The following is a 16,847-nucleotide window of genomic DNA, read 5'->3' on the forward strand; positions in this document are numbered from 1 at the left end:
TCTGTCCTGGATCCCTGTTCAATCCAGTAGAAATTGCTAATCAGGCTTTTTTTTTTTTTTTTTTCAGTTGCAAAAAATGTTGGAATTTGTTATTTCTTGTATCCAAGAGGGTGCAGACATCCAAAAGACTGCAGAGAAAGAGCCTTGAGTGTGGAGGCTTCGCTGGTAAACACTGGAGGGAGGAGCATTGACAAGGTTTAATTGTGCAGCACTGTGCTCTGAATTTGGTTCAGCCATAAACATTACAGTGATAACGTCGCTGATCCTGGGGTATGTGTGGAGAGATCATACATCATCATCATCTTTTCATACAATAGAATCTAATGTACAATCCCCAGTTGATAAATGGATTCCATTTTTTAACTAATTAAAATGAAGAGAATTATTCTGTAAATCATGAATCCTTATCTTCTGACGCAGGTGGGAGGTACGAGCAGTACAAACCAATGGTTGGGGTAGCATTAGTAGAGGAATATGGGAAAACGGGGACCTTATTCAGAGGGCCAATGAGAGGCCTCCTGCAGGTGGCTGGGTGAGGCTCGAGAAATGAGGCAGTGAAAGGAACGCACTGAAATGAAAGAGGAAAGACATGAGAGAAAGCAGGAATATTGACAGTTGTTTATTCAGAGGATGAATAATTTGCTGTAGTTTGGCTGAAGATGAGCTGAACCTGGACGGGACTCTAAGACTTAGCATGTGTGGCCACGCGCCTTCAAGCCTTTGGTTGGTTAATGACAGCTTGGTGGAATGTTGGCTTCACACCCATTTGAATGCCATTTATTTCCTCTTCCTCATTAGATTTACTCATTTCACAACTCTAACCCTCAAGCCATTCAGGTTGGGCTATTTTTCCTCCACAAAGGAAACATTTTGTGGTGGTTTGTCCACCTTTCCTGTGGGACTGTCACAGTGTTTGGGGTCAAGATCAGCCACTTCTCTGTCGTGTCATTAAGCTCATTAAAATTGCCACTGGGCCAGTATCTTCTTCTTTGAAATGTCTCCTTCACTGCCTTGTTTATGGAAGGTTTTCATTTAAGTATTAGAGATAGGAAACATAAAGGAAAAAGGCGGAAAAAAGCAGAGTTTGTTATACTTCAGTCTTGCATGAATGACGCCTTTTTTTTTTTTTTGTCTGTAATTGAGTTACAGACAGAACAATAAGATCTTAGCCCGAAGGTGCATATGCAGCTCACCTTTGTGTTATTTTCCCTCTTAATACATTTGCAACAAATATCTGTCGCATGGAAAATGTTATCCATCATCCGGTCCTAAATGAAAACGCCTTCATGCATTAAGGTTAATATTGTCTCTCTGACAGACACGATCAGCCCAGTCTACCGTGGCATATTACAACACGCCGGCAGACTTGTTGCCTTCCCGTGTCTCTTTGTAGTTTTCACAATATGGACACTCGATCAAACACGACGCCACTCAAATTACCTTCTCGACCTCAATGATCGCCTTAATTATTTAGCATTTTAATTTGCTCAAACATACATTTTGTGTCAGATTTCATCTTTGGTGTCAAGAGTTTTCATATCATTTTCATATCCAGTCATGAACCCGGAAAAAAAAGTCACCTCTGTGTCTGTTAATGAAGAAAGTGTCAGTCGGTGATTAAACACCTGGGGCCACTTGTAAAAGATTTCCTTGACGGTGCACGGCGTTCAACTTCAGCTAGGTCAAGTTACAGGAACTAATACTATACATTTCCGGTTTGACTATTTCGCCTTCACGTTAAAAGCACGAAAATACGTTTATGGCAAGTCAAAAATCCAACTCGAGACAAATCCTCAGGAGGAATTGTAGGAGTTTTTGAATTAAAAACTACAGCGAAATTATCTTTATGATTTAACCAATCATGAAAACAGAAACTAGGAAAATGTCAGGCTATGGTTACAGCTAATATCCTTTTCGAATCAAATATCGCAACAAAAATTATATTGAAAGTCACTGGACATGTGGAATACATTGAGAAAATTCCTATTCAGTAAATTGACACTTATTACTTTTTTGGAATAGACTGCACAGTATGTATTCTAATATGATCCTCAAAAGCATGCTATTGATTCACCCTATAAAAAACTGTTAATATCTATTTTATTGTATTCGAGTATAGTTTGAGCATCTTGCAGAATTTTCTTTGATATTCGTAAACCGGAAACGTAGTTGCTAGCTCGGCTAACTAGACACTTGGTGCATACGTGCACTCAAATTCTCCCAAGTAGTGGACAGGCAAACTTCAGTCTGTATTTCGACAGCTGTAATTAACGTTGTTTTAAGCGGTTTAGGGGGATAATCATCCGGCACACACGTTGTAATCCAGACGACAGATCGATGGCCAACGTGTCTGTTTAATAGTAACATTTAGTTTTCCCAGTGAAAACGAAAGAAAACAGTTATGCGGTCAAGCCAGCCTACATTTGTTTTGTTTCCAGCGAGAGCCTAACAGATTAGTTAGATAGTTTTAGCTAGCTAATCCAAGTAGATAACTAATCCGAGTACACTAATCCTTTCACACTTCTCTTCAGGACACTGTTAAAGAGGAGGAGGAGTAGGAGGAGGAGTAGGAGGAGTGTTTTACTCCGACGTCCGTCAAGATATAGACGTCAAGGTTCCGCTCAACAAGTTAAGCGCAAACCAGGGTTCATAAGTTTGCTGTCTGGACGTTTCCGAGACCGAATGAAAACTCAACTTGATTGAACTCATATTAATTGCGTTTGAAAGTATGCGAGGTAAACCTGAAGTCGTCAAACGGAAGAAAGGTGACCGGGCTGAGCGGGTCACTTCAGCAAAAGTAGGTGCCAGTGGAGTGCAGCTCTACGGGGCATGAAACCTCAGCCAGCTTCTGCACCCAGGAAGCAAGCGACACGATGGCAGCGTGCGGAAGAAGGAACCGACCCAAGTTGCTTTTCTGCCTCTGCGGCCTCACATTAGTTGGATACCTAATATTTTTCAGACACAACTCCAGGGATGTGAGCGCGACCAACCGACGAGAGGCCCCCGGGGAGCTGGAAGAGGATAATGAACAGCTTAAAAAACCCGTCTACGAGAAGCCCCCGTTGGATTTAAATGCCCTGGGCGAAATGGGAAGAGCCGTCAAGCTGAATCTGAACGAAGAGGAGAAGCTAAAAGAGGAAGAAAGCATTAACAAGCATCAGATTAACACTTATGTCAGTGATAAAATCTCTCTCCACCGAACGCTGCCAGAGAGGTGGAACCCACTGTAAGTAACTAGTTCAGGGTTGTCAACCATAACACACACTCACACACACAAAGCCACACATTATCACACCTTAATAAAGTTCAAGTGGCTTTTATACACCGTTTATATCATGAAAAGCTAAAATCCACCCAATTTACTGAGCCACTGACACATTGTAGTCCTTTAATGAGTGCTGTTGTTGAGTGGTTTGCTGTTGAGGCTGATAAGTAGCTCCTGCTTGTCCTGTCTGAGCGTTATCAGTTGTGTTCATCCAAATTCATCTGGGATGTTAAGTGTGCAGCCTTAACTCAGTCGCCCAACCCCCATGTTAGTCTGTGTCCCAACAAGCAAACTTTTCCTCACGCCGCAGTTGCAGAGAGCTGAAGTATGACTACCGGTCCCTGCCAACAACATCCGTGGTTATCGCCTTTTACAACGAGGCCTGGTCCACCCTGCTGAGGACGGTCCACAGCGTGCTGGAGACGTCTCCTGATGTCCTGCTGAAGGAGGTGGTGCTGGTGGACGACTATAGTGACAGAGGTACAGGCACAGACTGGCAGGCTGTCAGAAAGGACTGACAGAGGGACACACACACACACACACACACACACACACACACTGGTTTGTCAACCAGGGAGGAGGATAGACAGACATGTTGACAGGAGGTGAAATGAAATTGAAATATAATACACATCTGGATAGACTCTCTGACAACAATGTCATGTGGCTGGCTTTTTTGCATATAGCACCTTGTTTGTATTCTTTGTCATCATGGAAGTGAGTCATCCACTGTGTGTAGTTTGTACCCAGAGTACATGTAATGAGTTGAGACAGTTAAGGGTGTGGACTTAAACTGTTCTGGCTCACGAACACCCAGTAAACGAAGCAACGCCTGCCTTGTCCTCCGTGTTAACGTTGGCTTTGTAGTGAATAATTAAATGAAAGAATGAAGTCCCTATTTGAGTTTGACAGGGTGTGTTTCAGGAGGAGGAGCTTGAAAACCTGCTTGTATTCAAAAGCAAATTATGGAGGACAGCAAAAGAGATGTTCTAATAGGTTTGTAAAATACAAAGACTATATAGGCAGAAGTATTGGGACACCTGACCATTACTCCAACAGGGACGTTAATGACATTGCATTCTTAATACATAAACAGATTTGCAGCTGTAACAGCTTCCACTCTTCTGGGAAGGCTGTGTTTCTGTGGAAGTTTTTGCCCATTCATGCAGCAGAGCATTTGTGAGTTCAGGCACTGATGTTGGACAAAAAGGCCTGACTCACAATCTCTGTTCCAGTTCATCCCAAAGGTGTTGGATGGGGTTGAGGTCAGGGATCTGTGTGGGCCAGTCAAGTTCTTCCACACCAAACTCATCCAACCATGTCTTTATGGACTTTGCTTTGTGTACTGAGGCACAGTCATGCTGGAATAGAAAAGGGCCTTCAACAAACTGTTGCCACAAAGTTTGAAGCATAGCGTTGTCCAAAATGTCTTGGTATGCTGAAGCATTAAGATTTCCCTTCACTGGAAGTATCAGGCTGAGCCCAACCCATGAAAAATGGCCCCATGAAGAGGTGTGTCTGGATACTTTTATCTGTATAGTGTATGTGTTTGTTTCCTACTGTATAAACCAAAAAATCAACAAATGAAAAGAATGATCAAAACACTGCCTGTTTAAGAGCCAAAGATTAATGAGAGAACTTACCGAAGTCCATTTTAATATTGAAACCCATTTAAGTACTGCAGTTTTATTGACAAGACACCTGATGAATGGGTATCACCACTCTTAAACACCACTTTCCTTTCTTACTTTATCAGCTTTACCAGCTGCGGCTAAATCCTGTGGCAGATTGTAATTGTTGTCCTTGTTCCTTTCATTCATTCATTTCATTCATTTTGAGAAACTGCTCTTGATAATAACATGTTCTTCATTCACACACACACACACAAAGAAAATAACACACCTATCAGATGTGTTATAGTGATTTATTTGTTTGTCTGTTAAATTTCCTGAAGCTCATCTTAAGGAGCCATTGGAGAAGCACCTCTCAGGTTTGAGAAAGGTGCATTTGATCCGGGCCACCAAGAGGGAGGGTTTGGTGCGGGCACGGCTGCTGGGGGCGTCCATTACCACCGGTGATGTGCTGACCTTCCTGGACTGCCACTGCGAGTGTCATGAAGGCTGGTTAGAGCCGCTGCTTCACAGGTTAGAAAACCTCCAGCAGGAGAATTTAAAGACTTGTTGTCAAAGTGTGCACTTGTGGTTGCAAAGACTGTCTTTTATTCAAACTGAAGTATCACACAGCAGCACACTGAACCCCTAGCAGACAGCTAAAAGAGTGTTGCTATGTGTGGGACTCAGACTGAATATGTTCATTAATGGGGCTCTCTTTGGAACTGAAGCGCAGCACACAACGTTGACGTGCGAGGTCAAAAATATTCTTTCTTTGTCGCATTGCGTCCACCTGTCAACAGCTTTTCTCTCCTCCAGAATCAAAGAGGAGCCCTCGGCTGTGGTGTGTCCTGTGATTGATGTGATCGACTGGAACACCTTCCAGTATTTAGGCAATTCTGGTGAACCTCAGATCGGGGGTTTTGACTGGCGGTTGGTGTTCACCTGGCACACTGTCCCAGAACATGAACAAAAACGCCGTCGTTCACCCACTGATGTCATCAGGTGTGTGTCTGTGGGACACTTTTTAAAGAAAACTTAAACGAATAGGCTTTACATTAATATTCATACTACTGTTGGCTGACACTAAACACCCCTCTGATTTAGGATTTGTTTCATCCAGATAAGACATAATTTGTAAGTTTTTCATTTTTCTTGTCCTCAGGTCTCCTACTATGGCAGGTGGTCTGTTTGCTGTGAGTAAGAACTACTTCCAGTACTTGGGGACGTACGACACAGGGATGGAGGTGTGGGGAGGAGAGAACCTTGAATTCTCCTTCAGGGTGAGAAATGACTTGTCTATGTGTGTGTGTATGTTCATGTGTTCAAGTGAGGATATAATATTTTGGAGAACAGGCATAATTCATGTAATGTCTCTGTATTGACGTGAAATATGCACAGTTTCAAACACCAGGCAGCACTAAAAAGATGAGACAATCTGGTTCACATTTTTCAAGAGCTGCATCACGTGACAGCTCCTCATTTCCCCGCAAAAACCATCCTGAAAGAATCATAACGAAACTACCAGTGAAAACAGGCCAAATATCTGCATACTTCTGTTGAAGTGAAGAATTTGAACATCCTTTTTTCTGCAATCAGCACGATTTCCCAGAGCGAAGGAACCGACAAATATTTCTCTTCCAGAACAAAACGGCATCTCTGTTTCCAAACTCCTCCACAACAAAGCTGTTCTTTGTGTTGCCTGACTGAGTGATTGAATCATGGCTGCGAGGCTAACCAAATCCTTGTGGCGGTTGTGGTGTTGATGTCTCTTAGATTTGGCAGTGTGGGGGCAGCCTGGAGATTCACCCGTGCTCCCATGTGGGTCACGTGTTCCCTAAAAAGGCCCCTTACTCACGGAGCAAAGCTCTGGCTAACAGCGTGAGAGCAGCTGAGGTCTGGATGGATGAATACAAAGAGATCTACTACCATCGAAACCCCCACGCACGACTGGTGAGTCGGCACAGATGGTGTGCGTGTGCACGTGTATGTGCTAGTGGTGTCAAACATAACTAAAATGTTTTTCAAGCATATCAATGTGTAAATGATTTGCTTTTTTATGCACTACTGTAAAGGCAGTGTATTTTTAACAGCTGCACTCATCACCAGACTGTAAGGCTGATTAATCTCTTGATTTTACCAGTGTGCACACTCTCAGCCCCACATACACACACACACACTCACATATAGGCATAGAATGACATGCACTCAACTACACACACACACACACACTAACACACTGCGCTCCCGCTGTGGTGTAAAAGCTCCCCTGATTAAGTGACACTTGGGATACATGAGCAGCAGACACCCAAGGTGACAGGGGTGTCAGGGCGTTCCGGTGTGTGATTACCACCTTTCCGTGTCACTCGGTGCCAACGGGTGTCACCCACCTGTCCTTGACAGGGTGAGAGCAGTGCTAACCCACGGGGTCCCCTGCCTTTGTGTCGGTGCAGGAACGGGAGGGGCTGGGCCTGTGTGTGACAGTGTAGTTAAGAGGAGAAGCTCTCTCTGAACACGGATCAGGTGGTGCTCACCTCCCTCAGCGGAGGTAGCCTTGCCAACCTCGCAGTCGCACGACAAACCCAATACACCAAAGGCTCAGACAAACCTTGCTACTCCTCTTCTTCTAAGATGTACAGACACATGCTCATACATATGAAGCTCTCCATATTTTACAGTATATTTTATTAAATGTTCTTCATTCTTATAATTTTATTGTTTGTTTATATATTTGTATGTTATTTTTGCTTGTTTTTTTTTCATGCATTTCGGACATTTTTATGAGCTTTAGAGATGGTTAATCTCTAAAGCTCATAATCTCTCTATCTTTAGAGATTATTAATCTCTATTGTAAGTTTAAACAATGGGTTTGTCAAGATATTCTTTATGTATTCCTGCTGGATCTCTTTGTCAAAGGAGTGGCTACACACAAAAGTCTCCCTTTTGTTCGTTGAGGATCAGTTGACTTTCTTTGCTAGAGAGTTGCTTATGTCAGTACTGTAGGTATAACTAAATTGCACGCCCACCTTTGTTCCTTATTAGTTTTGGAAATGACCTTTGTCCACCTGTCGTGGTGGCTGGTTCCACATGGCTCATGGTACATGTTTCACATAATACTATACTGGATTTTGGAGGTCAAAGGTCACTGTGACCTCACAGAACACATTTTTAACCATAATCCAAGAATACATGGGTCAATTCTGGCAAAATTGCAGACAAATATCCCACAGAATAAAATGATAAACTATCTTTCATCCCTGGATGTGGCATTTGGTTGATTTGTGTTCTTTTATGGCTTCCAGTTTTAGGTTTGATCACAATGTCATCCTTCTCAAAAACATTATGTTGTGGTTGCGGCAGGACCTTGTCACTGAAGTTGTCATGTTAATGGGTTTCCACACCACTGATTTCCTCCCATCTAACTGGCTCATCTCTGGCCTCCAGTGGCTCTGTAGATTTTTTTTCAGTGACCCGTTACTGATCCATATACTGGATTGTCATTGGACTACTAGTAACATTTAAGTAGCACCTGTACAGGTGCTTAATTTCCCCCTTGTTGGCCTCATTTGCCAAAGCAGCCCACACTGGCCCGCCGGCCCTTTCTATTGACGACTGATTCTGTCCTTAATGAATCCCTCGCTTGACCAAATAAATTGACGAAGGACCAATTAAAGCTGTGTTTGGACAAACCACCAACATCCATCATCTTGTAGTGCTGCTACTGTTGGGTGTGAGTGTGTATAACTATGTATGCACAAAGGTATTTACCTAAGCACATAAATATTAGCATTTTCTAACGTGCCCGTTTGCTCTTGTTTGACTAGGACGTGGGAGTGGTTTTCTGTCAGGAGCTCTGTTTGTTGGAGGCTGTGTTATTATATCTGGAATTTAATTATGTAGAGTTATGGAACAACTATGGGAGGGACTATTGCATACAATTTCAGCACAGAATCAGTTTAGAAAGTCTTACACTGCATCAAGATCGTACACACATGCGGTCTTGAATTTTTAAGATGCCATTAAGTGATACTGACCTCAGGTAACATCCAGATTACAGCAGTTCTGTTTTCAGGGTGTTAAGACAGAAAGGTGCAACTAAAATAATACTCTGGAACTATCGTTTGTGGTGTTTGTTTCTAGGAGGCCTTTGGAGATGTGACAGAGCGGAGGAAGCTCAGAGAGAAGCTGGCCTGTAACAACTTCAGGTGGTATCTGGATAATGTTTACCCCGATATCCACGTCCCAGAGGATAAGCCCGGCATGTTTGGAATGGTGAGAACACGTCTGAGTCTGAAACTGATGGTTTAAAATGATATGTGTGAATTTACCAATCCTTACCAGTGAGAGAGATTTATTAACAAAAGCTAAAAGTGATCCATTAATGTGACTGCTTTTTGCTTGTTGTAGCTGAAGAACCGGGGCAAGACCAACTACTGCTTTGACTACAACCCTGTAGATGAACACGTGGTGGTGGGCCAGAGGGTCATCCTGTACCCGTGTCACGGCATGGGTCAGAACCAGGTAAGGGATGTAGTTTTTTGTGCCATAAGCTGTAAAGTGTTTGTAGCCTTAATTTTAGCACTGAGAAATGTTAATACATAATTATTAATCTTAGTTTTGCTATGGAACTTAATTCTTGTGTTTCACACATAGTTGCTGACTTTTTCCAGTTTTACACATCATGCATGTGGAAAAATGGTGCTTAAAGGCTTAATGTATGCTGGCAGTTAAAAATACATTTATAAATTCAACATAATAAGAAAATACAGGCAGAAGGCAGGTTCTCTCCAGAGACCGACCCACATTCTTCTAGTGGAACTTAGGAAATTATGTTTGTATTAAAATATACATTTATCTGTACATCTCTACATTGTTTTGTAGGCCAACGATAAAGTGTTTCGCATTAAAATGTATAAAACCACTAGACCTTTGTTATATATTACGCTGCTTTGCTACTTACCCACCATCATGTGTTACCCTGTGATTATCCTCCCTCTTTCCTATCTTCCATGATGTTTTATATTTACTCAAGACAGCAGTTATTGTGATCATCAATAGCTGCTGAGACTCCCTCAAAGTAATGCAATCATCATGTTATTTAATTGTCATTTAATCTTACAAGGCTGAGAATAGTGGACTTTTATCTGTTCTTTTATCCCAGGTTGAAAAATGATATGATGTCCTTGTTGATACAAAGGAGAGTGTTACCTAACACCTTTACACTCTGTGGCTGACAGTAGTCGAGGAGGCTCTGTGAAATTTGCCATTGTTATTGTAGCAGCCCTCCGTGGACACACTGATGTTCTCTCTGCAGGAAGTGAATTCAGCAGCGCCTGTGTAATCTGCCTTATGAGAGTGCTCTGCATGTTGCAGAATCATATTCATTCCACAGTTTCATTTTAAGTCTGGGCACACACTGGCATTGTGCGTGCATTCGTGCGTTTGTGTGTGTGTACACAAACACGCGCACATACATATGCGTGTACGCATTCTCTCACAGTGACTGATATTACATCCTTCTGTTGGTATTGCAAAAGAGGAAATATAAGCTGAGCTTTCTTAAGAGTCACACATGTAAAATCTTTACTCTGTTTCTGTTTCTTCAGCAAAACAAGTGAGATTTAAAACTCTGATTCCAAAAAAATGAATCAAATTCCATTCAGTGCTTCTTTGGCATCACGCAGTTTGCATGAAAAGATTTAGACTGAGCTGATTCATCTCCTGCAGTTTTTTGAATATTCCACGGATGGGGAGATCCGCTATAACACGAGAGAACCCGCTGGATGCATTGTGGGTGACAACATCAGCACCTACCTGACTGTCCAGTTGTGTCGAAAACGGGGGCAAGCTGTTCCTGTGGACCAGAAATTTCTCCTCCGAGAGGTAAGGAGCATAGCATACTTTTTTGTGTCGGTATCTGTTAAAGCCAGATTCAGCCTGAGAGGCAGTGTGTGTGTGTGTGTGTGTGTGTGTGTGTGTGGTCACACAGTGGTGAAAGAGTAAAGAGGCAAGAAGTGATGTGGTGACAGTGAAAGTGCAGGATGGAATGACTTTTTGCTCTTGAACCACTGCTAATGCTTCCTAATATCCTAAAAGAAAGTGGAGCAAACGAGCATGAAAAAACGGGTAACTGAACAGACACATCAGTCAGGGGAGAATATCTCTGCTCTGAAAGTATGCTTAAAACTGTGCTGAAGATAAACCATGGTGTGAAAGGTCTTAGACTTAGTCCTAGTTTAAGACATGTATTTCTGGTGCTAAAAGCTACTTTTTAAAATGACCTTTTGCCCACTTCAGTGATCAAACAGCACGTAACCATTGTGTTTAAGTATTATACTGTGTCTTAATAATCCACATCCTCCACCTACCTGTCTTCAGGACGGGAGCCTGTACCATGTGATGAGCCAGAAGTGTGTTCAGGCGGTGGACAGGACAGACAACGGGACGCCAGCCCCATCACTCCAACCCTGCTCTCACAGCCTCCACCAAAAATGGTTCTTTGAGGAGAGAACTTAGTAGTGTCCATCTCCAAACGCTTTTTTTCATTCAAGACCAATATCCTGACGAGGTATATGGGTGGACTGAATTGAGAAATGTTTTTTGATATATTTGCCAGGCCCTAAAAGGAGCCCAAAGCCCAAAGAGGAAGCTTCTGTGCTCACTTCAACCTTTGCACATTTTTTTGTTCCACCTGGATTTGATGGACGAGTCAGATATTATACTGATATATACCAATGAAGTACTTTGTAAATATATACTGGGATATATATATATATATATAATTTTTATTTTTTATTTTTGATGCTGTTGCTGGGAGAGAGGAGCCAACTGGAATATGTATTCTTATCAAGAAGATGCTTGAAAATTAGTAATAGTCTACAATTTTTTAGATGCTGATTTTCTCGCTTTTCTTTTAGCCACTCCACTAACTGGTGCAGACTCTGCGAATGAGACCAGTTCAACTCACTTGCTTCATGCACACATGGACGAGCACTGAAACACATGTGAAGCTGTCTGAGTGAAACAGCTGCTTCATACTTCTGTTTACAAAGCCAGCGGCCGACAGAGCAGTGATTCACAGATCCACGTCAGGCAGCTTTTTGAAATGTTTGGTGTCTTCTCCTGTAGAGGGGGCCAACGCTCCTCTCTGCAGCTTTCTTTCTTTCTCTGTGTTCCTTATTTGTCAAGAGGAAGTGGGACAAATCTTCAGGTATTTTGATAAGAACCATTGGAGAACATTTTGGATGTTTTCTGCTCTTATACATTAGTGGTTTAGAAAAAAAAGCCATAGATCACAGGCATTATGAAAGTACCTAATACCTCTTCAACTTAATCACCTAACTACTGATAATAGGAGAAACTATTCCATTCTGCTTTGACTGGAGGCATTTTGTAATGCAAATTTAACTTAGGTGAAATGACAGTTTTGTGTTTAATTTTTTTTCTGTTTTTCATCGTAGTGTACTGTGCTCTTTAAATGATGTGCCGCTTCAGAAGGCTAAATCGTAGCCATATTTGATGGTTTTACTTCATGTAGTGTCAAATATGTCTGTTTAAAATTATGTGTTTCTAGATAAGTCTAAATAGCTTTGCCATTTCATTGCTTCACAGCAGACAAATCTCCGCTTTATTCACAAATAACTGGGAATTGATTCACTTAATTCTGAGTGCAAATGCATAAACACTGAAATCGTAACAATGGGATTTTCCTCCTCATCTTACTTTTGAACAAGAAAAGTGCCTAATGTAAAAATGTAACCATATAATTTTATTTTAAGACGTCTCATCGGAGCAGCAGAGTTGTGACAGTGTTGTCGCAAGTGTCTGCTGCTCGCTAACAAAATGTATGCTCCCCTGCTGAGAATGCAATGTGCACAGGCGAGAAGATATTCCCTGGAGTGCGCGTGCGTTTATCTGGTGGCCCGTGCTGATTGGTACGCACTGCCTTGGTTTCCATCCATCAGAGTCAAGACAGCTATTGAGCCCTCCGTTTGGAGCTCTGGTTGCTTGTTTGGCTGGTCCCTCAGGCTGTGCAGAGGGACCGAGGGAAACACGGCGAAGGCGTAGACAGTTGTTGGTGTCTCCAGAGTGCTGGGATGCCAGATGGCATCCTGATTGATTTTCTGGTCCTCTCCCAATTCTTTATCACCACCTGTCCCTCTCGGTGTCAGAGGTGCGGAGCGGAGAAGTTATCTTCTGGGGTCTCCCTCCTCAGATGAGCACTTATTACTTGTGCCACTTGAGGTTTTATTTATGAACTGAAGAGTACAGTTTTTGACAGCACAAGCAGATAGTAGAGAAGACTGAATGAAACAATTTGTGACCTCTTCCTCACCATTAACCTTCCCAGGCTGTCAGCCCACTGGCCTCAAAGGGGCTCCATTAGGAATTGATGCTACGTGACGATCGTACTGACATAGATTTTTTTTTGGCTATTGATTCACAATGTTTACTCACGATAAGATAAATGGAAGTTGGAAAAAGAGCTTTTTCCAGTGTCACAGTGGAGCAGAAGCAGAATCCCTTGATTTCGCAAATGCAATGAATGTACAGTACAGTGTAAAGGTGATGCTGTTTCATGAACATGGTAACATCTGTCCTCGGACTGTACAGGCCTAAAGGGGCTGTGCAAGATGTACATTGCTTTCCACTCACATATATTTACATTAAATTAGAAAAGAGCATCATGAGATGGCTGTGCTGTGGAGCACTAAGGCGTAAAATAAGTTCCAGTCTTCAGTGGAATATGGGCATATTTTGTGAGGGTTAATTTCCCAGTCGCCTCTAAAGGCTTTTGCTGGCATTATGAGTAGTTCCTGATGGTGCAGATAAGTGGAATGGACCAAATGACCAGCAGGAGGATTATGGTCAGTTCCATAGAGGGAGGGGAGGGGCAGCTGTTCTGGGATTGTGTAGATGGTTTTTGGTGATAAAGCTTAAAAAATAAAATAAAAAATTGTGTGTATAGAAGTGCTGCTTAATCTTGGCTTTGATAGAGGAAAAGTTTGTTGGGAACAGGCTGTGTTATGCATGGTGCCTGGCAAGTCTGCAGACGCTCATCGAGTTTCTCTGCTACGATTTGAGACGAAGAAAAGCTGCTTCAATGAGTGTCATCCATGAAAGATCGCATTCACCAAGAACAGGTGAAATTTCCCTTTTAATGCAGTGCTTATGCTTTATGTATTGTGTTACACTTAAGAAGTGACAGCTCTCCCGTTTCCATCAGTTTGTGTCTTACCCTGTGACTGCAGTATAAATATTATATGCTGTTATTAAAAGGGGTTATTTATTGTCCCCAGTGGCCATCTGTTATTCCAGACATGTCCTACGTAGTAAAACGTTTTTTACGCTGGCGTTATATTGTATGCAAATGTGATATGGTAAGATGCTGCTGCAATAAAATTGATATTTGCCAGTTGGGAATCATATCTCTCTGGCAGGTCAAATAGGGCTTTTCTATCAACCAAACCTGTGTTGTAAGCAGTAGTGACATTCCAGGGATGTGTTGGAGCACTTGAACCTGTAAAGTGGCTGATTGTACTGTCACCTAGCACTTGTGGGTCATGCTGCAGCACACACACATTTTCTCTTTATACAGTTCCCAGTGGAGACATTTCAGTTTTGTTTTAGTTGTAAGCAGACGCAAATTATAATGCTGGAATTGAACAGTGTCTGGTGTATTAATGCTGTCATGAACACCGGTGGCCTTATACTGTTAGTGAAGAAGAAGAAGAAAATGATTAACAATATTTTTGTATTTGCTGGATCCAATGAATGAAGTTAATCTGATGTCAATGTGCAGATGTAATTCTTTTCAAATGAAAGTCATTAAGTAAAAACAAATTGAATGTTGGATTTGCCTGTTCTTGCTCATCATGTCTCTTATTTTTCATACTGTTTTATGTCTTTAAAATGTGCATATTATATAATATATATATATATTATTTTAAAAAAAGGGCAACATTTGATCTCTATATGCCATTGCATATTAAACAATGAAAAAAACAGACTGTCTGCCACATTTAACTGAATGCTTGGAGGATAGAAGCAAAATGAGACACAGAGAAGAGATGTGTGTGTGTGCTTCTATTGTGTAGTAGTACAAAAGTACAAAAAAAGCTTGTTATCATATTAGAAAACATAAACTTCCACATGAGTTCATCTTTTAATTTCAGCTGTTAAAGTGTACCATGCTGCTGAAAATAATAGCACGGAACATTTGCGCTCCACATGAGGCGAACTGGTTTCTCTCTCACACAGGATGACATCCTCTGACGGAAAACTTGCCAGAAATCTTCACATTCTGTCAAATGCTGCCTAGACAACACTCGACTGTTTCATAGGAAAGTGAGAAGCGTTGCAGAAGGCTGTGATGCCGCTTGTCTCCAGCACTGTGTCATCCTAATCTTTTGGGTGCTTCCCTGTGAGATAGGCAGGAAAAAAGAGCGCTATTATGATATACAGAGATTCAGTGAATGCGTGCTTGAAAATGTTGTATGTTGTTGCAGTGTCTGCACACAGTGGAAGCCTAGTTTTTCTGATCTGGTGTGGCACACATGCAGCACTGCGGTCTCCCACACCCCATATGCGTCTTTAATGATAATGCAAAACAAGGCTCCCTGTGGTGCAAGTCTTTGGAGATGCTCGGCTTCAGTTGTCAGGGAGCGAAAGGAACCATAGGAGGAGCAGCACACGCACACACTGACAGGAGGCCATTTCCACACTGCATGTCTGTTTCGTTTATGTAATCCCCAATACCCAGAGCAGCTCAGGAGCAGTGGCTGTTGGCTGCATACATTAGATGACACACTTTTAGTTTCAGGAGGGACTCCAGACGGTGCAGTAAACATGTGAGGCCTAGATACAGAGATAGCATTGCATTTCCTATGCACCGCCACTGCCGGGCATCTGATTAAGGTGTGATCATGTGGTGAAGAAAGCATCAAAGGCTTCCATGAAGTCACTCAGTCGATAACTCAGTTAAAATATCCACAAGCAGCTGCTGTACAGTTCATCGATTGTGTCTCAGCAATATTACATGTATTTGTTGGATCATGTGTGTCATTTCCATTAGACAGACTTTTAACCTTGCCAGTAATATCACAGACAGTCAGAATTGTAAGTGCAACTGTGGAGAGATGGGCAACACCTGATGGATTTTGTTGTGAAGAAAATCAACATTAAATATGAATTTAAGGTTTTTATGGTCCCGCAAAAATGTGCACTTGCTCTAAAGATGTGAAACACAAATGCCACTTGAGCACAATAAGCACGGAAAGAATAATCTGATGCAGATGATGCACTCAGACTTTCTCTAAATGCTTAAGTGGCCACTTTCACAGCCTCGACTTAAAGCGTTTTTGAGCTGAAAGCCTACTTCAGTGTAGGATCAGACTTTTCTAATCTATGTCTGTGAAACCAGCCAATACAGCATCACAGCCAGCTTGCGTGTTGGTTATTTGCATTGAATTACCATCTCTGTTTCCTCCATAGAGATACTGTCTTCATTGTCTTGGTCTTTCAAAATATGATCCAGCTTAGAGTCTCGCAGAAAAATTTAACTTTTCACCTTCTGCAGTGCAGAGATTTGGATCCAAAATCCATGCAGCTAAAGCATCGCTAGAGTGATCTGATAATTTGCCAACTTTTCATCTTCTCATTAAAAAAATGTATGATCCCATTTTCAATCTGTGCAGTTTGGACCTAAGTGTGAATCATTACAACAAGCAGACTATTTGACTTTGATTATGGAGGTAATTGTGGATGCTATCTCACCCTTTTCAATTACTGTCACTGTCAGAGTGTAGCTGTAAATTAGCAGACCATAACTTTGTTAATGACATCAGTGGACTGGTCCTTGATAATGAGTCACTTGTCACTTGCTCAGACTTGCTACACAGATGATTCTGACCACAGGCGCTCTGTTGCAGGCTGAGGAATACAACAGGTGGTTTTTGATCAACTGTCGTGCT

The 16,847-nt window shown here is 42.0% G+C and overlaps 1 protein-coding gene across 1 annotated transcript; it reads left to right on the forward strand.

The window, feature by feature from the left end:
- The first annotated feature begins 2,149 nt into the window (after positions 1-2,149).
- galnt12 (UDP-N-acetyl-alpha-D-galactosamine:polypeptide N-acetylgalactosaminyltransferase 12) lies at positions 2,150-14,169 on the forward strand. The gene is made up of 10 exons (XM_046417269.1): positions 2,150-3,226; positions 3,576-3,745; positions 5,220-5,409; positions 5,695-5,880; positions 6,041-6,158; positions 6,652-6,828; positions 9,016-9,147; positions 9,283-9,396; positions 10,603-10,758; positions 11,254-14,169. The coding sequence occupies exons 1-10, from the start codon at positions 2,874-2,876 to the stop codon at positions 11,389-11,391; spliced, it is 1,734 nt and encodes a 577-aa protein (XP_046273225.1). The 5' UTR covers positions 2,150-2,873; the 3' UTR covers positions 11,392-14,169.
- The last annotated feature ends 2,678 nt before the right edge of the window (positions 14,170-16,847 follow it).

The sequence above is a fragment of the Scatophagus argus genome, chromosome 17 (assembly GCF_020382885.2).
Source record: "Scatophagus argus isolate fScaArg1 chromosome 17, fScaArg1.pri, whole genome shotgun sequence".
NCBI lineage: Eukaryota > Metazoa > Chordata > Actinopteri > Scatophagidae > Scatophagus > Scatophagus argus.

Coding starts and splice junctions, on each gene's coding strand:
- galnt12 (XM_046417269.1), top strand. CDS start 2,874: ATGGCAGCGTGCGGAAGAAGGAACCGACCCAAGTTGCTTTTCTGCCTC. Junction 6,159..6,651: donor ACCTTGAATTCTCCTTCAGG/GTGAGAAATGAC, acceptor GATGTCTCTTAG/ATTTGGCAGTGTGGGGGCAG. Junction 9,148..9,282: donor AGCCCGGCATGTTTGGAATG/GTGAGAACACGT, acceptor TGCTTGTTGTAG/CTGAAGAACCGGGGCAAGAC.